Source organism: Paroedura picta, chromosome 7 (genome assembly GCF_049243985.1).
Source record: "Paroedura picta isolate Pp20150507F chromosome 7, Ppicta_v3.0, whole genome shotgun sequence".
Lineage (NCBI taxonomy): Eukaryota > Metazoa > Chordata > Lepidosauria > Squamata > Gekkonidae > Paroedura > Paroedura picta.
Window position 1 is genome coordinate 69,489,236 of NC_135375.1, and position 26,719 is coordinate 69,515,954.

General features: G+C 39.9%; 1 protein-coding gene across 2 annotated transcripts in view; it reads right to left on the reverse strand.

Moving 5' to 3' along the window:
• Positions 1-26,719, reverse strand: part of RORB (RAR related orphan receptor B) — a 157,795-nt gene that overhangs the window by 25,143 nt on the left and 105,933 nt on the right. For both annotated transcript variants that reach the window (XM_077344784.1, XM_077344782.1), the window contains exon 4: positions 19,905-20,306. In XM_077344784.1, coding sequence (XP_077200899.1) covers positions 19,905-20,306 — 402 coding nt within the window. The remainder of the gene's footprint in view (positions 1-19,904; positions 20,307-26,719) is intronic.

Consider the following 26,719-nt stretch of genomic DNA (forward strand, 5'->3'; position numbering starts at 1 on the left):
GGCTGCCTAAGGAGGCTGCCTAACTCCCCCTCACTGGCAGTCTTCAAGCCAAGGTTGGATACACACTTTTCTTGGATGCTTTAGGATGCTTAGGGCTGATCCTGCGTTGAGCAGGGGGTTGGACTAGATGGCCCCTTCCAACTCTATGATTCTAAACTGCATGGAGCTTTTATTCCAACCTCAGGTCGATTCAGTCCCTGCCCTCTACACAGAATGCGATTTCCGTTTTGATTTGGGGTGATTTAAATTTTCCTTCTGCAGCAAGAAGGATTGATCCGGAGTGACCCTACCTTTATTGTGCGATATCTTAGAGTGCTTTTAACCCTCAATATATTTTAAAATCGCATTGTTTTGAACCTGGGCTCTCCTCTGTGGTAGAGAAACCATGATTGGCCACAGGTGGCCATGTGACAAACTTGCCTTAAAGGAGAAGCCCCTAATTTCTCTCAACTTCTGTCAGTCTTGGATTTTTTTTCTGCCTACTTCGATCCCCCCCACTTCAAGAAAAGAAAGGATTTTTTTCCTCCCTCCTCTGACTTCTTCGATCTTCTTTCCCCCTTCAAAAAAACAAAGAATGAGTCTCTATTTGCCTCCCCCCCTCTTCTGAGCCTCCCTAACCATGTGCAGAACACTTTCCTGTTTCAATGGGGAGGGGGGGGAGAGGAAGACTCGAGTTCAAATCGATCTGAATTCAACAGGATTGACAATGGAATAAACAAAGTAAGTGCTGACTCTGCCATGGTCAACCGGAGCCAGGATTTGGAGGATAACCCTTGAATGGTTGTGCTCCTTTCTCTGTAATGGGATGCAGAGAGTGGCTGTGGGGGAGGATTTATCATGCCCTTATTGACTCACTTGTGGGGTCCCTCAGGGAACAGTACTTAACATCTTTATGCACCCTCTGGCACAGCTGGTCCAGAGCTAAGGGCTGGAATTTCACCAAAATACAGATGACACCCAGCTCTATCTCCTTATGGATGGCTACCCAGACTCCCCCCGGTTAGATTTGCCTGGTGATTGGAAGCCATTGCTAGATGGTTAGAGTGGAGTCGCTTGAAACTCAGCCTCTCCAAGATGGAGGTCCTGTTGCTAGGCAGAAAGGCAGAGGATCAGGAAGTGTGTTTACCCACTCTGGCCGGGGTGCAGCTTAACACCGCAAGCCAGGAATTTGGGGGTGATTCTGGATACCTACCTTTCTATGGAGTCTCAGGTCACCTGAGTAGTTTCCCGGACATTTTACCATCTTTGCCAGGCAAAGCTACTAGTGCCCTACCTTCTGCTGGACTGTCTAGGCACAATGATCCATGCAATGATCACCTATAAATTGGACTTCTGTAACTTGCTCTATGCAGGCATACCCTTATCCCTGACCCAGAAACTCCAGCTGGTACAGAACACAGCTGCTAGGGTCTTCACTGGTATACCTTGAAGGGCCCATATCCAGCCTGTGCTCAGGCAGCTGTATTGGTTGCCAGTTGTGGCCTGGATCAGGTTTAAGGTATTGGTGCTGATCTTTAAGGCCATTCACAGTTTGAGCCCTGCCTATCTGAGGGACCGTCTGTTTCCTTATACCTCTTGCAGGGCTCTCTGCTCTGCGGGTGCTAAACTCCTGGTCCTAAGGAAGCATGCCTGGCCTTAATCTGGGCTAGAGCCTTTTTGGTCCTGGTCCTGACCTGGTAGAATGAGCTCCAGGGATAGTTTAGGGCCCTAATCGAGCTCTCAGCATTCCGCAGGGGCTATAAAACGGAGCTCTTCTGCAAGGTCTTTGGCTGAGATCAGAGTTAGGAACAGGCTATATGGTGACAGTTCCTTGCCTGGGGGTGGATGTCTGTGGGAAATGGGGGTGGGGTGGGGGTTATACTGCCAATCTTGGTTCAGGTTGCTTTTTAAATGTCCTGTCGGCATCGTTATGGGACTAGATGGAGTTTTACATGTTTTATGGGAATTTTATATTATAACCTGCCATGAGTGCCTAGAGGCTAAAAATCTAATAAATAAATATGCCAAATAGTACAATTTTATATGTTAAGTTATAAATGATGGATGATATATACTTAAATCAATAAAACACATTAGGTTTACTAGTAAATTAAATATTACATATTACATATATTCCACTTTTACCCAAATTTCCTTTTTGTTTGTTTGCTTGGTAGGGGAGGAAATGAAAGTAGTTGTTTTCTGGGGTTCAAAATTTCCAGATAGCAGATTTGAGATTCGAATTTGGGTCATCCAGTTTCTCATTCAGCCATGGAAAAGGCCTCTGTATGATTACTGTTATCAGCCACTGTACAAATGTGTAGTGTCTGCTACGTATTTCTGCCACGTGTGGCCTTGCAACAGAAATAGCTATACAATATAATGAACACATGTACAAGTTATAACAGCAGTGAGAAAGCATTTCAATTGTTCTGCATCTAACCTTGACAACATGAGCCAGTTTGTTGTAGTGGTTAAGAGCAGTAGTGACTAATCTGGAGAGCTGGGTTTGATTTCCCATTCCTCCACATGCAGCCAGCTGGTTGACCTTGGAGTAGTCAGTCTTGTTCTCACAACTATCTCAGTCCCGCCTACCTCACAGGGTGTCTACTGTGGGGAAAGGAAGGGAAGGCAACTGTAAGCTGCTTTGAGACTTCTTTGGGAAGTGAAAAGTGGGGCATAAAAACCAACTCTTCTTCTTTTTCAACATATAGTGTAGCCTCCAAACTTTATTTATTTAGATTTTTATACCGCCCTTCCATACATGCTAGAATTGTAGGTAGATATGGGTATAATTTTTTACCCTGTTATAATTAGTGTTGTGGGAATGATTTGTAGATGACTGAAAAGTCATTCCCATTTCCACAGGGATCTTACCATGTAACTTACCAAGCAAAAGTCAGCAGGGAAAACGCTATTTGTTTAAAACTACACTGTGATTTATCAAATTTCAAAAAGGGATCCATGATAGATTTTGTAAGGCTGGCCTAATTTATGATGAAAAATGAACTGCGGTGGAAAGTGACAATGTGTGGTTTACGGCTTTGATGTTGAAGAACTGGAGTTCTATAGCGCTGAGTTTCAAAATAGCACCTGACCTTTTCTATTTCTGATTTCAGTAGCTTTTCTTCCTGACACCGTAGCTCTTATTTTAGGCTACAACAGGCTTCTCAGGATATGCATGTCTTCAAAGATTATTTACAACTAAAATGTGGATTCGGCTGGAGGTTTAAACACAATATTTGGGCACCTTGGACATTTATGGAAATTGAAGAGATCTTAAGCTGTTATAAGAAAAAAAAATATTGGTTTCAGTAGAAAAGCACCAAAAATATGCAGCATACATCCTGTGCTCTCAAAGCTCTCTGCTATTCCTTATTAGCTTAGTAAAGGCCAGCTGCTCATAGTTTTTGGATCTTTCCATCTCTATAAATGTGTGAAGGATTTTGCCAAAGATAGGTTGCCTCTGACATGCCTGGGAATTGACAGACTTGATTTTCGACATTAGTGTCAAAAGCTCCTGAGCTGCAGCTCTCCAAAACCTTGAAGCTGGAGCTGAGAAAAGGTGTAAGTACATAGCTTTGGACTAAAATTGTTGTTATATGGAATTTCTGTTTTCTTTCCTCTTCCCGTGAGTGTGTTAAAAAAAGTTAAAATCAGCCAGGGATTGTGAAAGGAAATAGATGGAGAAAGGATGCTTTCCCATCTGCTCATTTTCAAGGTGAAAGAATAAATTTCCCAAGTAGTATTTTCACTTGTGGGAAAAATATGGAAACTTTCCTTATTCTTCCCACCATTGTGTGCTGGGCAGGCTGATTTTGGCTTGCATGCCACCAGATGGAAAAGAAGAAGAGTTAGTTCTTATACGCTGCTTTTCTCTACCCGAAGGAGTCTCAAAGCAGCTTACATTTGCCTTCCCTTTCCTCTCCCCACAACAGACACCCTGTGAGGTAGGTGAGGCTGAGAGAGCCCTGAGATTGCTCTGTTAGAACAACTTTATCAGCGATGTGGCAAGTCCAAGGTCACCCAGCTGGTTGCATGTGGGGGAGTACAGAATCAAACCTGGCTTGCCAGATTAGAGGTTCGTGCTCCTAACCACTACACCAAGCTGGCTCTCCAGGATTACATATACTGTTTCCAACTGTCCTTTCTAGTCTGCCTGGACTATGTAGGTTCAAAAACAAACATGAGTAATATACAGCTTGAGCTTATACATACTATACTGTGCAAGCAAGCAGTACATTTGATTCATGATTCCTTTATCCATTGTATTATGAATAGGATCTAGTTCCCTAGTCTTGGGCAATTATTTGAGAATGCCTTTTTGTCATTCCCTGTTCAGCTTCCTTTAATGTTCCTGCAAAAAGAAACAGGAGTCGTGATGAGGAGTTCTCCATTTGAAGGGTACTGTCTTCAAAGCAGGCGTGATTTTTCAAACCTGTTTGTCTCTTTCCTAAGTCTTTTTTAACCATTTCACCAATTTTCAGCCACAAAATTTATGTTTTAAAATTAAAGTCTTGAAATATGGCAATTAAATGGTAAAACCAAGAGGAAAAAAACTTGTTTTTGAGGAGTAGTATCAAAACACATCAAACATGAATTCTAAGACAACAGAGTGAAATCCCTGGATAAAGGGTCAAGGAGGATAGAGCTGGTAGAATGAAGGTAAGCACTGAAACAGAACAGAGCGGCCTTTAGTTCTTATGATAAAAGGGAGGCAAAGGGGAGGACTAAAGATGCTGCGAATTGTAGTACAGTTTCTTAATGCATAGAGAAGAGCAAATGGAGTACCAATCTAGTTTCATTAGATTTTCAGTATTTCATAAAGCTAAGCATAGAATCAGATAATTATCAGTTCAGATAATTAAATAGCAAATCTGACACATTTTTGTTTGCTGGAAACCTAATAGGGAATGCCATGCGACAGCTGAGGTGAGTAAGCAGGTCACGTCAAAGATTGATGAAACCAAGAGTGGCATATATGGCAGAGAAGTATCTAGCCCTAGCAAATGGTTCACCATAGAGCTTTCATATCTTTTAATTCAGGACTGTTCTCCCAACTAAATCTAAACTGTTCAAAGGATTGTGTGCTCAGTACATCTCTTAAGCACCTTCCTTCTTCCGTTTGTTCCTCTTTTCTCTTGAGAAAGCCTCGCTTTCTACGCATCCACTTCTTATGCACAGGGAACCACAGAACTTTGAAGTGTGTCTCCTAAAATACTGATAATCATCCTCAATTAAAATGAATAATGAATTTTAATTTGCCACTTACCCTTAGGATATAGCTGAGTAGCTAAAAGCTCATTTCAGTTTATACCCTAACTTGAGCTCTCTTAGGGATCCAGTTTGAATTAATATGATAGTGATTCCTATGATTCGCTCAGTGGTGTTTGGAAGTTTTTGTATAATTTCTTTAAAAGAAATCATTTCTTACATTTCTAATGAAAGCACTATTTCAACAATACTGCTTGCCTATAAGTGACAAAGACAAGATTCTGAATGCCAAAACTGGTGAACATTTTTGGAGAAGCTATATAAACAAACATATCCTCAAAAATGGCTGTACACAAAAAGAAACAATTTATATCCAAATAGCAGGTTTTAATAAACAAAAAATAACTGTATGAAAAAGAAACACATGTAAATTATAATAGGTGATGATGACATGTAGTCCAGATAGCATATACCTCTTCCTTGAGAGAAATCAAGGGCACTCCACTCCTCCATTTTATCAAAACAGCAAAAAATTAAATACACACAAATGAGTCAACTGTTACTTCTCAGGAAGAGAAGGCCACATAGAGAACACATGTCCAAAAGGAACACCAGGAAGAAACCCTGAACTCAACAGGCTGCCAGCAATAGACAAACTGAACTAGAAAGTGAAACTGCTCTTTCTAGTATGGCAAGCCAACTGGGCCAATATTCTTCTCTACATTTACAGATGTACATTTATACTTGCTGGCCTCTGATTTGGGGCCATTTTATGTCATATCCCCCACCCCCACCCTGCTTTTGAACTCCTATATGGAAGCTGCAAGAAAATGTTCATGTAGTATATGGTAGAGTTTCCCACTCTGGGTTAGGAAATTCCTGGGGATTTGTAGGTGGAATTTGGGGGCCATAAGATATAGGGAGGAGAAAGACCTCAGTGGGGTATAATTCCATGTAGTTCATCTGCCACAGCAGCTGTTTTCTCTAGGACCCTTTATGCACTGGAGGTTTCATGCCAGGCTGCAGGCTGGAGTTTTAGTCATGGCAGGTTGTCCCACCTCTTCCTGCACCCACACAGGCCCATTATGCACGGCCGCTGAAACGGCGATTTCGGGTCACATGGAAAACGCGGAGGGGGAAGACGCGATGCATACTGGTTATGTACGGGGCGGGGCGCGACGGCGGCAAAACCCAGAGTAACCGATTATGCACGCGGCGATCCGGGCGCTGCTTCTGGTTGCGCCCCGGTCACCCGGAAGCTGCGCTTTCTTCCACGTTTCACTGACGCGGCTTTTTCGGCGGCATGCACCGAAGCTGCGGCCGGTTGCAGCCGGCTCCGTGCGTTATCGGTGATTTTAGTCACCGCCATTCCACCCCGAATGTGCGCTAAAACCCCCGTGCATAATGGGTCACATGGGGAGCTTTTGGCCTGGTGCACCACATCTGCCCCCGATTAGTGCTCCTGCATGGGAGCTGGGGCAGTGAAGTTCCCAGTGCATAAACGGTCTAGGGGGAAAAAAATCTCTGTAATCTGGCAATCAGTTGTAATTTCAGGAGATCTGCAGGCCTCACCTGGAGGCTTGTCACTCTAATCTTTGAAACATTTTAGTGTCAGTCATGTAGAATATACATAGGGTTTCCAAAACATGTTTGCTGCTTGCATTTGACTGCTTGCATTTGACATCAATGCTGGGACATATGTTTTTATGGTTGTTCCCTTACATGCATTCAGAATAAGAAATAGTGGGGTTAGTCCTTAATATGAGCTTGCATCAAACCATATTCATTGAATGCATGTGTCATTCAAGGTAGAATTAGGAACAGAAAAGTATCCTGAGGAACTAAAGCATCCATCACCCAGCATGTTGCCATAATTTCTTCAAATTTCTGACATTCGGCATCCCATGGCAACTTGGGAAGGTTTGAGAGTGACTGAGAAACTAATATGATTATTATACTTAAAGTTTCCATTCTGCTAAGGGAATCTGTACCAAAACTTGGATTTTTAAAAGTTTGCCTAAGTTCTCCATGGGACCTTGATAAGGCAGGTAGGAAGGCTCTAGACATGAATGCTAACTTCCAGGTTGTACAACAGACAAAAACTGGGATACACAGTAAATGGAAAACACCATTTAAAATGGGCTGTGTAAAAGTGGCTCTAAAACTACAGTAAATAATGCCTCCATCAGTGCAAAATAGTCATTTACAAAACATAAAGATAATCATCAGTAATAACCATACACTACAATAGTGTACAATATCAAGGATTTGGTAGTCCCCCATTTCGCAAGGTGGCTTCTACAGTAGACCCAATAGGAATAATATAATATCAACATGTTCCTCAAGCAAATAAATAACAAATTGAATCAGAAGAATTCTCCAAAAAGGGAATTAATTTATTATATCTAATAGTACTTTTTTCAATGTGCACAGCCTGCTCAATAATCCAGGAAAGGAAGAAACTACAATGGTGGACTGCCAGATCCACTTTTAGAGGCATTTTTACTGTGGTTTTTGATCCACTGTTACATACTCTAGACTGCAGAGATCAATTTCCCTGGAGCAAATGGCTTCTTTGAAGGGTGGGCTGTATGGCATTATATTCCTCTGAGGTCCCCCCTGCCCCAACCCTGCCTTCCTTGAGATCCATACCCACTCTCCAGGAATTCCTCAACCCAAGGTTGATAACAATACTTTGGAAGAATATTTATTTAGAGAATAGGACTATCAATTTTTTGAAATGAAATGATTTCAACACAATTTGACATCGTTTTGTTATAGCCTAAGACTGCATGGACATGTGGGGCATTCCCCATTCTTAGTGTCACTCGCCAATATCCCTCATATAATTACAGCCAAAATGATCCCCATTTGGAGATTTAACCACTCATCTTTTTCTAATCTAACTTTGAACAACATTCTTGTCATTCAGAGGACTCATTGTGCAAAATGTTGGTAGAGTTTCAGCTTTAGTGCTTTCATTCCCTTGTCACTTGTAATATTCGCATTTATCAGATTTAATGATTTATTTGCTTGCCAGTTGAGCTCTGTGCCCAGGGATTTTATTCTGCTTCTATTACTATTCTTTTGACCTTTAATGAGCATGCTGGATATTTTATCCTATAGCTCACTGAGAAATGAACTTTTTATTATTACGTTCTTAGACATGCAAGTCACAAGGTCACAGCAAGAAGGAAACTACTATACTAGTATTTTGTGCCTTTAGGTAAGAACATTTCCCATCCATACAGCTCATTTTCTTGCATTTTCACACATACTAGAATTTGTACTTTAATCTGTAATATTCCAATCTTGAATTATTAACTTTGGGATTTTACCTTGAGATCTGATTAATTGAGATTGTCAGTGTTGTGGGATATTTTAATTACTGGGTTACAGGGGATGACCATGTTAACATCCCTGTTTTGTCTTTCTAAAAGGGAGGGTATTCTATTTAGGAAAGGTGCTGTTTTATCATACCATCTGATCTGATAAAAAGCATTATATAGAATCTGCACACAAGTGTATATTTATTTAAGTGCATTTATGCCCTGCCTTTCTCCCCAGCAGGGACCCAAAGTGGCTTACATTTGTCTCCATCTCTCCATGTTATCCTCACAACAACCCTGTACGGTAGGCTTGGTTAAACTGAGAGTGTGTGATTGGCTCAAGGCCATCTAGCAGCTTTAAGCTTCCATGGCACAGTGAGGATTTATAGCCAGGTATTTTAGATCCTAGTCTAACACTCTTAACTGCTGCACTATGCAGATTCTCCAATTGCAGTGAAAAGGTTATCGAGTTGTGATATAGAAAGTCCCTAGTTATAATCACACACTCATCAAGAGATCAGACAAAACTTTATCTCAGCTTTTCATCTGTATGTGCAATGTGAAGGTGTATTGACTTTTCCTACAGGGTTCATGCACAGATTGTAGAGATAATGAAACACTATGAATGTTCTTGTTATTTTCCAGTCACACTTGAAAACTAAAACATTTCTCATGTTTCTGTGGTTACATTCATTTAAAACTCAAACTCTTCAGTGTTATGACAGCTGTATGCTTGTGTCACTTTATCCAAAATTATACGTCATCCGTGCTTATAGCGCATGTGTATGACACAGGTAGCTTCCAATGTGCTTATAGCATGTTTCAGAATTACATAAATACATATTTTATTTAATTTTTTAAAAAAAAGAATTGATTGGTTGCAATGAATTGATTTGTTAGGTTACTAGAGAAATGTGATGATTTTCTTGGCTTTTTTTTAAAGACTGCAATCCGTTGTATGGATTTCCCTAGCCACATAGCATCCTTTCATTCTCTATTAAGAAGAAGAAGAGTTGGTTCTTATATGCCGCTTTTCCCTACCTGAAGGAGGCTCAAAGCGGCTTACAGTCACCTTCCCATTCCCACAACAGACACCCTGTGGGTTGGGTGAGGCTGAGAGAGTCCTGATATTCATGCTCGGTCAGAACAGTTTTATCAGTGCTGTGGCGAGCCCAAGGTCACCCAGTTGACTGCATGTGGGGGAGTGGGGAATCGAACCTGGCATGCCAGATTAGAAGTCCACACTCCTAACCACTACACCAAACTGGCTCTCTTAACTATGGCATGGGCATGTTACGCAGGATCCTTGGAACAAGCCTGGCAAATTTAGGGTGGCAACTATTGTTAGATACCAAGTATATAAAATGCAACATTTATTTTGCCTTTAGATGTTTTTCACTGTGCAACATCCTTTTAATAAATGTTGCTGCTGCTATTCTCACTTTGTTTCTTTTATAACATTTTAATTTCATTTGATTCATTCCTTTTATGCCATTTATGTGTATAAATTTGTGTATATTTACATGTATAAATTGATGAAAGAATAATTTTAGAGTCTTTCAACAGAAAAAAATGAAAGGGAAAAATGAGTGAGAAAACAGTGCACAAAAGAAAAAACAACACTGAAATGGGGATTTTCAAGTTGAAATAGTGGGGCTGAAAAATGTGGCAGCCCTTCAATTATTAGAAATCAGCTAAATGTCATCAGGTGTTGAATATCAAATGCAGACACATGAAAGCCAGTGTGGTGTGATGATTAGAGGGTCTGATTAAGATTTGGGATACCAGGTTTGAACCCCCACTCTGCCATGGAATCCTGCTCGATGACAGTGGGCCAGTAACACATTCTCAGCCTAACCTACCCCCCAAGGCTGTTGTGAGTGTAAAATGGAAAAGAACAATATAAGTAGCTTTGGGTCCTTGCTGGGTAGAAAAGCAGGTATAAATAAAGTGAATAAACAAATGATAAACTATAGAAAACAGAAGATATCTACTGTAGCCTGACAGTGGCCAGGCTACTTTGGGTGCCAGCAATGGCTGAAAAGTGTGGTATAAATATATTAAATAATAATGACAAAGATGTATCAGCTTTCCTGTCAATTCCTTCTTTAAAAGCTCTTTTGCCCGTCCCCCAACTCCCTTGAATTTCACAAGGTCACAGCAAGAAGGTGATTGATTGGCTGCCTGTCCTAACTGACAGGCAGAAGAGAGGAGCATGTCTAGTGTGTTCCCCTCTTCTGCCATTCCATACAGGAAGTGGAGTGGCAAGACATGCGAGAGGGTGGCAGAGGAGCCAGGAGATGAGGAATTGCTGGAGGCGCATTTTTTTCTAGCATTATGCCATTGTGCTTTTTTTTTTATGTGCGGAAAAGCCCTGAGAGAATTTCTGTGTGAGAACAGCTCTAACTACTGTGATTAATCCAACGTCACCCAGATGGTTGCATGTGGAGGAGTGGGGAATCAAAACCGGCTTTCCAGGTTAGAGACCACCACTCTTAACCACTACACCAAGCTGGCTCTCATGTGCACCATGATAAGTCTGAACTTCTTCTCTTTTCATCCATTTGTTCCTCCACCTTCCCATCTTCCCACTGAGCTATCTGCACTAGATGGACATTTACCACAATCTGGTGATATACATCATTGGAAATATTAAAGAGATGTAAAGTTTCTGGAAATATTAAAGCTATGGGAGGATGAAGAATGGGAGAAATGAAAACTGAAATATATTCAATAATTATCATACCTAAACTGCTTTAACAATTATGTTTTAACAACATGAAATGAGTCATTAATAACCTAACATATAAAACTGTACTACTTGGCATATCTAAGAAGTATAGAAATATAAATTCTTTAATCTTCTGTTGATGATATTGTAAATGTATCTGATACTGGAGGGATAATCGCACACAACAGAGAGAGATCCAAAATGCTCCATTTTATGCTAATTTAGTACATGTATCTTAGTTTTTGACATTTGAGGAAGGAAAATATATATTGAAAATAGAAAACAAAAGCTTTGTAGTAAGCAAAAATACCCCAAACAGAACTTTGTCACACACTTACAATGGAACTAGCAACATATTTGCATATCGTCAATAAAACTTATATCAGTCATCTCTTAAACAGAGTATTGTCCTTATACAGATCTTAAGTATATTAACTGTGCACCGAATCAGTCACAGTAAAAGAATAACTACAAAAGCATTTATCTCATTCTAAAACAGAAAAATATTACATAGGAGCCTTTTTTTCCTCCATTAGGCTCTTCATGGCTACATGGTTGAGTCCAGAGATATTATTAAGGACGAATGCATAAAGACTGTATTTTATTCTATTTTAATGTTATGTCCTTTGTTCTCTTTTTAAGTTAGCCTTGACTTACTCAGTTTTTAGTCTTCACCTCTTTCTCTCAGTGCCAACATCTCCTCTTCCTCTCTTGTTTGGGTGGGTTAGAGTAGCATGAAGGCTGAGTAGATGAAAAGTTAGGGAATTTTGATTAGTTAGGCTATTATTATTTACCTTGTAAGCACAGGGCTTTTGTTTTATTTTTAATTCAAAACATTTGAGATTTGTTTTAACTATTATTTAAATTTAATTATTTGTTCACCTGAGTGATTTTAACCATTTTAATTAACACCTGGTGAAGCCATTTGAGGCTTGCACTCTGTGCTTGAATTGTATTCATTTTACTTATGGTCTTTATAAGCTGTTTTGGTAGTCTTTGGTTTGTCTTGTCCTATCTTTGTTGTTCTATGTTACAGCTGATTTTATTGAGTGGTTTGATTGTTTTAGTAATGAGTAGCAGCCTGGATAACAGCATTCCATCTTCTTTATTCGCCTCCTCCTTCCCTTCCTCAGGGTGAGTTAGATGAATTGGTAAGGTTAGGGGAGCTTGATTGCCAAACTGTGCTTTGATTCCTATCTCAAGGGGCTCTGGACTTGGTCCGTTAGCTCCCTCTATTTCTTCTCATTTTTTGTTCAACCTTTTGGTAAGGAAAGGTAAGTGGATGTTAGCCCCACTTTTCAATGACTCCTTCTTTTTCAGTGTTCTGTTCTTGTGTCACTGCTGTCTTTGCCCCCTCATTTCTGTTATCTCCTTTTCCTCTGTTGCTGTCCTCCCGGTCTCTGTATCTTGAACTCTTCTTCCTTCAATTTCAGTTTTTTGTCCTCTTTTGTTTCCCCCCCCCAACTTCTCTCCACCCCTCTGTGAATTTACTGATAGAAGCAAACAACTCTTTCATTCTCACAACTTATACTAGTGAAAGTACTCTTAAATATGGCCAGGCTGTATGCAAACATGCTAAAAACTTCACCAGGAACATCTCAGTTGGACTGTTCAGATATTCTAAAATGGACAATCTCCCATATTCCACTATTGATGGGCTTGGGTAGATTTTAGATAACCCTCTAAAGGATTTTAAGGTTGAGTGACCAGACTGTGTTCTGAATCCTTGGCCCCCAGGAAATTAAATCGTCCTCAGCCAGGGCCTTTTCCACCCTGTTCTCAGCCTGATGGAATGCACTGGCAAATGAGATCAGAGCCATGTGGGACCTTAGACAGTTCCTCAGGGCTTGTAAGCCTGAGACCCATTCCACACAAGGATCAATGTGGCAAATTGCTTGCAGAAAGAAATAATGGAATTTAAAATAGTGGAATTCGGCGTAACGGATACCTGCCTTTGTAGTGGAATCCAGTAGCATTTCAATCATTTCCCACAGGTTTTCGGTCTCGCCAAAAATCGCTAGAAAGGAAGCGATTTTTTCCGTGCTTTGTCCCGCCTCTGGCCGTCAATCAAATGATCAGCCAATGGGCGGTTGTTACCATGCTAAAGAAAAGCCCCTTTCCCTTTAAGAACAGGTTAAAAAAAAAAAGAAAAACACACCTTGCAACGAATATGCCTTGATTCCTTGATTCCTTGCCTCCTCCTAATGTAGAGACCCATCTAGCTGGCAGCTGGCCTGTGAGCTGCCGTGAGCTGCTGATTCATCGTTGCCACGCTCCCCCGAGTGGAAAAAAAATCCCCCCCCACCGTGCACAGGAGTGATTTTCGGCCGAAAATAAAGGGAACTTGCAAACAGGGCTATGTTGAGCACAACTTAGCACAACTATTGATGGGCTTGGGTAGATTTTAGATAACCCTCTAAAGGATTTTAAGGTTGGTGACTTAGGGGAGCTTTAAAGCAGCTCTGTGGAGGGACTGCAGCCGGAGAAGCCTCGCTGGTGAATGAAGGCTCGCCGGTTCGTTGCTCTCTGCTCGCTCCGAGAAAAGAAAATGGCAAATTAGTAGCGTTTACAATTTGCCACACTCCTGCTACATTTAACTTGTGCAGAATGGGCCTGAGTTGTTCTGCCAGACCTATGATTGAAGGCTGAAATGACACCTAAACCTCTCTCCTACTATACCCTACAGTGAGGGTTGCATTATTATGAGCCCTCTTTTCCTATGTGTTAAACAAATCATCATGAGTGACATTTTATGATGTTTTAAGATTTAATTTTATGATGTTTTAAGATTTCTATTTTGTAGTTTTTAGAATTTTAAATGTAGTTTTACCTATATTGTGATCCACCCTGAATCTATAGATAAATGTCACTACAACGATATGGGAAACTGCTGAAAAGGACAGGTATTTTGAAGACAGACAAAGGGAGAAGCAGCTGCAAACAGTTCACAGAACTTGTGAGTTTTGCTCCTGAATGTAACACATATATGCTTTGTTCAAGGAGCTCAGAGTTAGATACATTGTTTTCCCCTTCATTTAAACCTCACAACAATATTATGGTTAGGCTAAGAGAGGGCTTTTAGACTAAGGAAACTTGGAGAGCTTCAAGGCAGGAGAAGGCATTGATGCTAGGGCATCTAGATCCTAGTCCAACAATCTAACCACTATAGAAAACTGCAAATGGTTGTAAACATTAGAGTAAAATTTAAACACTTTACATGTGTAGACTTTAACAGGATTTTGCACAGACCTTGTAAGCCTTTGAAGGATGTATAGTGGTGGTAGGATCGCAGAGGTAGCTTTATAATAAATTATACAATGTTTTCTATCACTTGTTCTCACACTAATTTTGCAATCTGTGGTGTTATTCTTTGGCTTTCAACTGAGATGGACACAGTGAAAAATTGGAAAATGTTCAAGGCATCCAGAAGGTCCAGGAAAGAGCTGTGGCATAAACGCAGACCTGCCAATGCCCTCATCCTTTGAAGCTGGTTTCTTATTTTCTTCCACAATTTTTTTTAAGTGTTTAAAGTAAAAATTTTTTCCAAAGTTTGTTCTGATAGTGTCCAGTTTTATTTGAGATTATGAAATTTTGGAATAGGTTTTTATGTAAGGTTTTGACTATATGATGAAGTCATGAGATGACCTAATTGGCTAAAAATGATAATTGGCTGACTGACCCTGATACCAATGCTATAGTCCTGACGTGGAGTTCTCCTAATTGTTGAAATTGTTTCCTTTCAATATTTTCTACACCCTGAGTAATACAGTTGAAATAGTTTACATTTTGTAAAAACCTTGTATCCTCGATTTGACACATGACAAAATAGTAAAAAATGACATTGATGACAACAACAATAATAATAAATAATTATTAGAACTTGCAGATGCCCTATGAATAAGTGGTGTCTAAAAAGGCTTGTTCTCTGAACTACTAGGTGGCCCAGGCTAGCCCAATCACATCTGATTTTGTAAGTTAATAGTGTCAGTCCTGGTTAACACTCTGGTGGGAGACCTCCAAGGAAGTCCAGGGTCACAAAGTAGTGGCAGGTAATGGTAAACCACCTCTGAATGCCTCTTGCAAACTCTACAGGGTTGGAATAAATCAGCTGTTACTTGACAGCAGGGGGAAACTTCCACATAAGATTCAGATTATGGCAATAGTTAATTTACTCACTAGATGGCAACATTGATCCATATAAATATAGTTGAAATTCATGCTAGTTGTCTGTAAAGATACAAGGTGTTTGTGGGATAGAGATATACTAAAAAGTCTTCTAAATACATATAAATAAATATTTAAAAGAGACATTTGGAAATAAACCCAAAACATTTTAATTGAATATTTGTGGAGTTTCCCACTTGCTTCCAAATTGATTTATGTTTTTAAAGTGCACATTTTGAAAGTTTACAGACTTGTTGTGTACTCTTGGGCAGACAGGGGAAAAATATTTTCAGAGGTAACTGTACAATATATAATAGGTCAACCCATTTTTCAGGAAAACTCCTGAATTGGTCACGTTGTGGCCTAGATCAAGGTCAAAGTTTTAGTATTGACCTTTAAGACCCTTCATGGTCTGGGACCCACATACCTGAGGGACTGCCTATCATCTCATGCTTCCTGCAGGGCTCTATGCTTTGCAGGTACAAATTTGTTAGTGGTTCCTGGCCTGAGGGAGATTTGCCTGATCTCGACCTGTCTTGGTGGAATGAGCTCCAGGAAGAGCTGAGAGTCCTGCAGGAGCTTGCATGGTTCTACAGGGTGTGTAAGATGAAGTTCTTCCACTAGATCTTTGGTTGAGGCTAGGGCATGGAAGACCTGGGACCCCTCCACATTGAACATCCACCTGTATTAGGATTGTTGGCACCTCTGAATGTTTCGGCCCCCTGAGGCACCAGGAGAAGGAGGGGAGTGGGCAGAGTTGGATTTTTATTGATTGTCACATCACAGGTGTTGGTTCTTGGTCTTATATGTAATTGGAGCTTTTAATATTTTTATTGTAACTTATCCTGATGTGCTGTGCAATACTGGTAGGAAATGAATCCAAGTAATAAATTTTAAAAATTAGTAATTTAGGGGAGTGGTCCCAATATGAATGGCTGGTGTTTGACTAGAATACCTATATAGAATGGGTCATGGTTCTCCTAGGGACTCCTGGGAAGAAGAACTCTGAGACAATTATATATCTTACAACAGTCCAGCAACAATTTTCATGATAAACTGTGGGGAGGCATACCTGTATAATTCCATTTGAAATTGATATATAAGTGTGTATAAGTTTCAAAGGGGAGCCCTAAGTCGTATGGAAAATACATGAGAGCTTTTTTCCATTTAATTTTGGGAGAATTTCTAGTACCTTCAGGCTGAAAATAAATTATTGATAATAAATAGTAAGGGTTTTTTTAAGTACCTGCTAAAAGTTTATTTGCTCAACAGTTATTTGAGGTATAGGTTTCCCATTTCTTTAGGAGCTTGACCTTCTATGCATAGTAAAACAAATTTTTGTTTCTTGGCATGTGTAAAGAAAACATTAGTAATCTATCTAGTAATCCATATCTCCCCCATATCACTGAACCATTCTTCATTATAACTGACACATTTAGATTAAACTAATTTCTAATTTTCCTTTTTAAAAAGTTAACATACTTTCATGTTTTGGATGAATCAGGGCCAGCTGGGGTGTTGCCTCTAGAGCTAATGCCTTTTTATTGGTCCCACTCTTATGTCATAAATGCCAGTCTTGGTGCTTGTGCTACTGTTTATCCTTACCACAAAAAGGTTTCAGCTGCTCCTTATGAAACTTATTAAACACATAGAAACAAGACCAGAAAAGCAGGTGGCAAACTTTCAGCCCTATATTTTTCAGTAGTGTTTGTACTTCCTTTCTAAAAAGGGACATGCCATCTAGAAGCCATGGGGACAGAGACACAGGCAGTAAGGGCTTTGATGGTTTCCACAGGAGAAGGAATTGTGGCAGGGATTCCTCATCATACAAAGAAGATGAAATGGCTGAAATTTCTCTTCTCACACAACTGTTTAAGGTACAGGAATTCTCCTTTGCCCTTGTTATGCTAGGCCTGCCTTCAGTTTCCTGCAGTGTGTAGATCAGCTGTGATTGGTCAAGCACAAGGCACTTGGTTTCTTTACATGTCCTTTGGCTGAGTTCAGGCCATGAAAACAGTCTAACAAAGGAAAGAGCTGAAGAGAAATCTGCCAGTGTCTTCAGTATAATAAGAAGAGGCTGTCAAAGGAGGGAGGCACCAGTGTTGTCATTGCAAGACCGCTTGGCTGCTGAATGGTGAGTAGCATCAGCAGGGGAAGCAGAGGCCCCGAGGTAGCCATGACAAATGAGCAAATGGCATTCCTTCATTTGTTTTTAATAAATGTAATGTGATTTATTTTTTATTTTATTTATTTATTATATTTATATACCGCCCTCCCCGAAGGCTCATGCATTTGCTCATTTTTCTAAATATTTTAAATATATTTATATTAAAAATCCAAGCTATAAGTCTTACCTCCTGACCACATTTGGCATTCTTTTTGTTGTTGTTATTCATTCCTTACATAGGACTCTCAGGCCTAGTGTACACGATATAGTCTCCACATGGTACTTTTTGTTTTTATATGAAATGTTTGTAAAGATCACAACATGCATTTTATTATGTAGAGTTGTTAGTTTGCCATCTTATGAATCTACCACAAGGACTCTGTAATGATTTAAAAAGGCGTTTGAAATCTTTAAGTTAGACTTCGTATCTGCTGGCCTTTGAGTTTTGATTCCAGATTGTCTGAAGAAATGTAGACTTTCTGTCTGTCACATATAGTTTTACAAATTACTTTAGAATATTACCAAGGACTTGTGGCATATGGAATCTCTAGAGCTATGAGAGAGGGGAGAAACATATCACAAGTGAAAGTACCATGCAATGCATATAATTGTTTGCAACAAACAATGTTTGTGGAAGATGTTCATATCACACCTTTTGTCATCAAATGGCAACAGATCAAGTGTAACATTTATGCCAAGCCTTAGTCATTACAGAACATAGAGCAAGGGAAAGTTAAATAAACACATCACTATGTGCTAATCCATATAACTAGTTCTATTTTTCATCCAGCCCCTAATATTTTCTAAGACCAGGGTAGCTAAGAAGGCTGGGGAGAAAACTGGTGGGAGAAAATTCCTGGGGCCCAAGCCAGCTGGAGGTCCTCTGAAGCTAGAGTCATGCTGCATTCAACAAATGCATCAGGATTATTATAGTTCTAATGCAGTTTGATGTTGCATTTACTAGGGGCACAAGGACAGAGCACAGCAGTAGCTCTGCTGGCTGGGTCTTTCTGCAAAATTTACTGCTAGGCTGAGTAAAAGCCTTACCCACAGTCAATGTAAGGGGATGACTATACCATCATTCCCCATTAACATGATGTAAGAAGGTAACCTGAGATGTTGCTTTGTTCCAAATGATTTTTCTATATGTATGATTTTCAAAGATGGCTGGAAGTGTCTTGTCTTAGTCCCATATCTTATGATCTTCAAACATCAAGGGCCAAGCTAGACATGCCATTGAAAATATGTGACAATTATCTCACTTTTTCTAAAAAGGCCAGGAAAATTGTATAGGAGAGGGACTGGTTAACTCTCTGCTCTGGACTAATTTTTCAATGTAAAAATTCCCTCCCCATATCTGCAGTTAGCTTTTCAGGGGAGCGGGAAGATACTGATGCTGTGGTTGTCTTCTTCCCCCCCCCCCTCCACACAGATGATTGCAGTTTGATGTTTATAATATAGATTTACAAAATAATATAGAATTACAATTTGACTAAAATTCTTTCAGAATTAGCAGATGCTAATAGGATAAAAGTAGCCAGTTTGAGGATAATAATCTGAGGGTATCAGCCAATTCTCATCTGAGCCAGAAAAATTTACAATAAGTTGATTCAGCAGTTTGTTTCAAATGGACCTAAATAATATAAATACAGTGCCTGAAAGAAAAAGCCATTGATAATTGACTGCTTATTGTAGTTAGAACCTTCATCTTTGTACAAACCAGGACATTATTTACTACATGGAGCAACTGCTGATCAGGTCATGTTGTCTATTACTTGAATCAAACCTGAAAAATTACATGGTAACATTTGGCTCCATTATCCCCCAAAGAGTTTACACAGACAGCAAGAACCCATCTATTTCAGATTCAGAGAATAATTTTGTTCATATCAAGTTAGAGTGATCAGTGAAAGATCACACAGTGCAGTTGTGTACTGTAATTACATTAAGAGTTAGTTCTCTTAATGATCCACCTTCAGATCTCTTTGTTGACAAGAATGTGTATAGTTGTCAAAAAGATCATTAAACCCTTCTGTTAATGAGCTCGTTTGATACAAACTCCCTATTTAGTAATTATCACTTGATTGATTCATCAGTAGCTTTAGCATTCCAGCTTTATAATCAGATCATGAATTGTTCTATTTAAGAAATGTAAACATTTTGGAATTCGGTTAACAGAACCCACAACAAACTCAGCCAAGGCCAGTAATTTCCACGTGCAACTTTCCAGTTCCACACATGCTTAAACGAAAATAAAATTATATACGCATGCTATTACTGCAAAAGGGAAACAGAGTATTAAATGTACTATGGTGCTTACCTATTTCCGCCATGGTTATTCCTGGAGCTAACTGCCCGTTGTTGCAAGAGCTATAGGTAAACAAGTTTGGTACAGAAGTGAGGTCATAGATAGGTTCCTGCTTGATCTGTTTGATTCCAGTCATGTCTAAGCCAGACTGATCAGGGGAGGGCTGGGCAGAATCCACATTGTAATAACCCTCTGACTTGGGCAGATCAATGACATGCCCATTGGAGTAAGTGCCACCAGTTTCATTGTTCAGGTTGCTCAGGCCATTGCTGATGCTGTTACTGTAGACACGGGCCAGAGCTTCAGCTTCACCACTCTGCTGCTGCCGCTGCTCCTGCAGTCGCTGCTGATGCTTCTGTACCTCAGCATACAGACTGTCCCTCTGCTTTTTGGACATTCTTCCAAATTTTACAGCTGAAACAAATCAAAGAAGAAAGCCAGAACTAATTGTTGTCTTTTATTATCAATCAGCTCTATAAACAACATTTAGCAAGCAGAGTACTTCAGAGTAATTAGCTCATTCATCCTTTCAACAATTCTGTGAGACAGTTTGTTGATTTTCTTATTGTAGAGGGGGAGAAACTGAGGCGCAGAGAAAATGACCTGCTCAAGGCTGCCAGAGAATTCATGGCTGAGCAAACCTAACACTTTGCGTTCCTTTCTGCGTTCCTTCCATGTGTATTCACCACCTTAAACAGCTGCAAAACAGGCAGGGCCATTCCACACAGTTGCTGAAATGTTACCATTGTGTAACCCTATTTATTTTTCGTTATTCACGACGTCGTACACAATCTGCAACACTCCTGCAACACTCCCACAAAAATCGCTTCATTGTAGCGCTTCTCAGGGAATCCACTTTTGTGGAAGCGCTACAAAATCCACAAAAGTGGATTCCCCCTAAAATACCCGCTAGACTGCTAGACTCTTGAGAACAACCTGCAACACATCCAAAAATGACATGTGCATTCTCAGTATAGCGGTAGCAAGCATGTCCCTCCCTAAGCTCTCGCACCTGAGCTTCTGGCGTTGCGATCGCCAGTTTCCCCCCTTAAACCGGCAAAAGCAATGAATAAGCAATGCTTCTTTGGCTGAAATCCCTCCATAAGCAATTGTCTGTAAAGTTTCCAAGCACAATACAGCCCCCCGTTCAACACTGCCCGTAATTTCAGCAAGAAATAGCATTGGGGGGGGGTTTACTTTAAGAGCGTGTAAACGATTAAGAGCCAACTCCCATGCCAGCGAAAAAGGTCTTTCTGATGCATATGGTAATCTATATGGTAGATTATTTCTAATTCTTATAAATTTCACTATGTTGCTTATATTGCTTTTAATGTAAGCTATTGTGACAAATGCTTTGGATTACTAGAGGAATTTCCTATCCCCACTCTGTCTCCCTCCTTGTGGTCCATTACCCCTCCTTTCTTCCTTCTTCTGCATCTCATTTCCCATTCCTTATAATCAGTCTTCTGTTAGCTCATTATTTCTTTGCTCACCAAAACTCCTATTTAATGTTTATGGGGGTTTTGGTGTCAAAATAAAATTGCCAACATTGTGTGACATCTTGGTAGGCATTTAGGTTGCCTAGGCAACCACAGACCATATAACCAATGTTGTTTGAGATTGTCTACGTAATCCAAAATGGCCACTAAACTCTTGTGTTGTATTCTTGTGATAACTTTGCACTTTAATTTACTTGCCTTTATTTTATATCCATCCACCTGTAAAATGTCACTTTCCCACAAACATTTAGCTGGACCACATTGTGGGGACAAGATGTTAAGTTAAATGAAGTTAAATGAATATATGCAGTCGACTCACAATGACTTACAAGGGGCATCTCATTTTCCTCTGTTACTCCCTACTATTTCCTCTTTCCTTTAACTGGTATTCCCCATCCCATCTCCTATTTTCCTGTTTCCTTCTACTCTTCCCACCCACCAGCCAGCCTACCTTTATCTGCTCTTAATTCTTCAGCTTTCCCAGCTTCCCTCCTTCTGGAAAAGTCTGCCTGAGTTGGGCATTGACTTCCACTGCTGAGTGGAACATAATTGTATGGTGATCAGCCATGGCATCAGGCTTGGCCTGACAGTGTGGTGGCTGGTGGCAGCACTGGGATGGGCCAAGTAGCCCAGTGGCCACCATCAAGCTAGATCTACTTGTGCAGCAACTGCCATCAATCTGAACCCCGTTTCACGGGAGCTGCTTTACCGGGCAGAGTTGGTGTGAGGAATGAGTCTCTGGTTGCTGCTTGATTCATCAGTGGTGACTTCTTCTCAATCAGGAGACATGATGGAAGTGGGAGAGGAACCATTCTAGGGCGGTTTTGGTGTTCAAGTCTACCCCTGCTCCATCCCATGACTTTGCTCTATAGAAGCCAAGGCTTGGAAGGCTCAGCAATATTGCTATGGCCAACCCCAAACTGGTGACTGAGAGCAGGATGGGCTTTGTTTTTGTAAAGCTACAGACATGGGCTTTCTTATTTGAGGGAGTTTTATTTTTCTTTGTTTGTTTTAGATTTAAGATTTTCTGAAAATTTAGAACTTTGTTTCCAGGTTTGTAGAGAAATCCATCCTATCTGTCCCTACATCCATTTTGCAGATGTGTGACTATGACCAGTTCAAAGTTTGATATGAATTAATTATATTATATTCATTTGAAGGGGTTTGTGTTTTGTTCTTTCCATGCATTCTTTTGTTTCTCCATAACAAATGACAAGCAATAAATCTCTATGATACTTGCACATATTCAATATTTGTTTCTAGAGACAAAATGCATCAATTCCCCCATTTAGAGATTTAAATTATAGAACCACTGGGGAGAAAGTTAAACCCTGAAGAAATAACAGTTCTAGCAAGACACACTAACAAAATTTTAACTGCAGCCCAGAATGCAAAAATAGGAACAAACAAACCACAGTCAGAGATTCACAGGTTTCAGAAAATAAGGGCAGATTCTGGTAAATCAGGACGGTGTGCACTGTTATCACAAAAGGAGAGCACACAGTTATCTAACATTTGTAGTAAGCCTGCTGCTGTATTTTTGACAGACAAAGCTTTAGGGCCTAGTTGTGATCCTAACCATAATCACTTGCACAAAAGTAAATTCAATTGAAATCAATAGGACATCCTTCCAAGCAAATGTGCCACGCAGCCAGCCCCCTGCCGTGAATAATGAACAGGCCTGACATTTCTTTTTTTCATCTCCACATGTTCACCAAACAGCAAACCAAAGGTCTATAAAAATGTACAGCCTTCAGATTTGTATCCTGTGTGTTTTATCAATTTTCTCCCAACCTTTAATCTGTGCACTAACAGGATTAGTACCTTCTGAAGATAACAAGCCCTAAAGCCCTATTATCACAACCTGTCAACAGGGCTGTTATCTTCACATACTTATTTTTTTTTCTAAATGAATGTTACAGGTTAGAGTTAAGGCCTAGAGGAAAATAGCAGTCTTGAAGGTAAACACTCCATAGGAATGCCACTTCCTCCAAAAAAGCAACATTCATGGATTACTTTCCAGTCATACATTTGCAACATATAATCTTTAAGTGCCAAGTGCATTCATCCCTCCTGAGAAGAAAGGGAGAAAATTGTGGCTCTGTTGGAATAAGCTGATGTTAAAATGCAAAGCTACTTCTCTGTCATTTGCAAGAGGTAAAGCAAGACTAATGTTTTCATAGTGCTGTAGTCAAATTTGATGTGTGCTGACAGTAGGTGGACTATGAAAGAGAAGAAGGCAGACTGCCTTCTCCTTGTGGCTCCTCCTTGTTTCAAGTAATACAGTACAGTAACAGGACTTTATGGGTGCATCCACATGGGGATACTCCCCCTCCCCTTCCGCACCAGAGGGCCCCTGCAGTAAACAGGAGTATCTACATAATGTTGTGACTCATCTTATTCCTGTGTTTTCCCCCTTTGAACCATGGCAAATTTTAAAATTATATTAGTACAAAACTTTAGTGCCTTTCACATGGTTCAACATGCATATAGAAAATGGATGTTACATGATACACATGGTGATCACTTTGTCTGAAAGGGGCAGCATGTGTAGCTATGCTGTTCCATCTGATAAATCCTTTTGTGATCAGTTGTGTAGAGCTGGAAGATTTAGCTTTCTACCATCTTGTGTTGGCAATTTTTATAGTTTCAAGGTTTTAAAGGGGATTTTATGAGGTTTTATGGGGTGTTATCATGTTATCCACCTTGAGTCCAAGGTCTATAAATTGATAAATATATAAAAATAGCATAACTCTTATGTGTGGAGGCTCATGTTGTCTCTTTCAAGCAAAATGGATGTTGTGCATATTGCAAGAATTGTAAGTAGTACCTTCTGCCCATACATGTGTGAGACAGACAAAGCCTGCCTGTTGCCGTTTTCATATCTGCCCCCTCCTCTTTGTACCCTGATTGTATGAAGAGAAAGTCATCAATAGCCCATTTATTCCCTTGAGACTTTCAGAAAGAGAAAGGAGGGAGAGTGTACTTTGGAAGAACTGTTATGATTTAACCCAGGAGTGGATAACTTGAATAGTGGCAAGCTCTGACAAGCCAATAATATTTCTTTGGCTGTTTTCCCAGCTGTGCTTGGTGGTATGACATCACAGTTTGGTGTGGGCAATAGTCCTCAGTTGATACCAAAATCAATACATGCTCATTGCGAGGGTAGTGGCACTGGACTAAGTGGAGGCTCTCTTGCCAAAAATATTTTAGTGGCCATTTCTGCCTCTCCAACTTGTCATAGCATGGTGGAATGTAACTATTGGAAAAACTTTCTTTAAATATCTAGGATATGGAAAGCAAACTTAACAAAAATTGTAATCATGCTCCTATTGTCCATTATGTATATCTCCTACCATACAAAGGAATCCTGCCTGGCTTACACACATTCCCATTTTCTAAAACCTGGGTTGAACTCAAAGAAAGGTCATTCAGCTGATTTGTTAGGAACAATGAATACAGTCTGGGAGGGTATGGAATTTTAGTGATAAGTTTCAGCCCTGATGCTTTTTTTGCCATCAGGTCAAACCAAACATATGGTGACCTAATTTTGTTTTCAAGGCAAGAGACATTCAGAAATGGTTTGCCATTGTCTGCCTTTGTAAGATGACCCTGGTATTCCTTTTTGATCTCCTATTCAAATACTGACCATGGCCACCACTGCTTAACTTTTGAGATTTGACAAGATCAGTCTAGCCTGAGCTATCTTGGTCATGGCAACTCTTACATGCATTGGACCCTTATCCTGTATGGCTTGTATAATCACATGACCTTCCAGGGAAGGTTTGCATGAATGGGGTAATGGTGGCAAAAATTTCTGCAGCACTGCTGATTTCCCCACTTTCTCTCTGTGTTGATTCTTTTTGGAATGTCATCTGAAAAGATTGGAATGTTGGGCCAGGAACAGAAACTGAAATTTAGAACAATGCCAAAACAACTATTTAACTCAAAAACTAACTATATAAAATTAACCAAATATTTGCAGGAATAAATATGTTAATACTATTTCCCTTAAAAGTTCAGGCATCTCTCTAGGAGCATCACAATAGAGGCCAGTTGAGGACAAATGCCAACAGAAGTCTTTCTCTGATCTACATAATAAACTTCTTGGGTTGATAGAACATGAGGCAGCTCAATATTCTTGGTGTTTCAGAGAGAGAAGCTATTTCGTACCAGATGCTAGGTACAATGTTGTGTTTTTCAGCTAAATATAAGATGATATTTATGTACAGGTAATAGGTGTGTGTGTGTAATAGATAAGATATATATATACAATGAGGTAAGAAACAGAAGTGCTAACCATTACACAGAAGGTTTAAAATAATTGTAGCAAATATGGAATTCATAATCTGCTGGCTACAATCCTGTTGCTATTTGAAGACCATATTTAGATTTTATTCATTCCAAGGGACAGGAAGACTGACAGAAAATGAAAGGGAGTTTTGCATCTTACATCATAATTTATGTGGTGACTAAAACTTATTTAATATCAGCTTGGTGTATATTGCTGTCAAGATTTTATTTTTTTAAACTTATATTCTACCTTTCTGTTCTAGCGCACCCAAGGCATCTCATAATTAATATACCCTCCCCCCTTTGAATAATACAATAATCAGTAAAAATTTACCTATTGTAAAAAAATAATAGGTTGGAACCTAGAGAGTATTTCCACAGAAAGAACAATTTCCATCAATGAAGGACAACTTTGTATGCCTTTTGTTTCCTGCTGAAGCACAAATTGTCTACAATGGGAGGGGAGAGGTAATAAAGTTGTGCTCTGTGGACAGAAATCCTTCTTTCTGCAGAAACACTGTTGGATTGAAGCCAGTGGGCTTTATAAGAGAGGATTCTTTTTTAAACTGAAAACCTCAGAGAGGTCAAACATCCTTGCTTCTTTTTATATATTCATTAATTGGCCTCTCCTGTTGTTGCCCATTAGCACTTGCCTCTTTGTAACAGAAATCGGTGTCATAAACAACTGAGGTGGGCGTGTTACACAGTCCCTTGGGGTTAAAAAGAATTCCGACAAAGACTGTTCCAAACCGCCTCTGAACATCACATTTCATTGTCTCTCTCGGAATGGCTAAACTATAAAGATTTGACAAGCATCATGGGGTGATACTGCTTTCCTGACCAAATAATAGAAACCTATGATAAAGGGTTTCAAACTTTTTGAAAACTTTTGGACAGGTCAAGGGCACAGCACTGACAGCATACCCAAACACTCGAGTGATGCTGCATCAAAACCCTCCAGGGCAGTTAGGAGATCCTCCTTTAATGGCAGTACTTTTAACACAATTTCAGTAACTTTTCAGGGGAAGAAAAGAC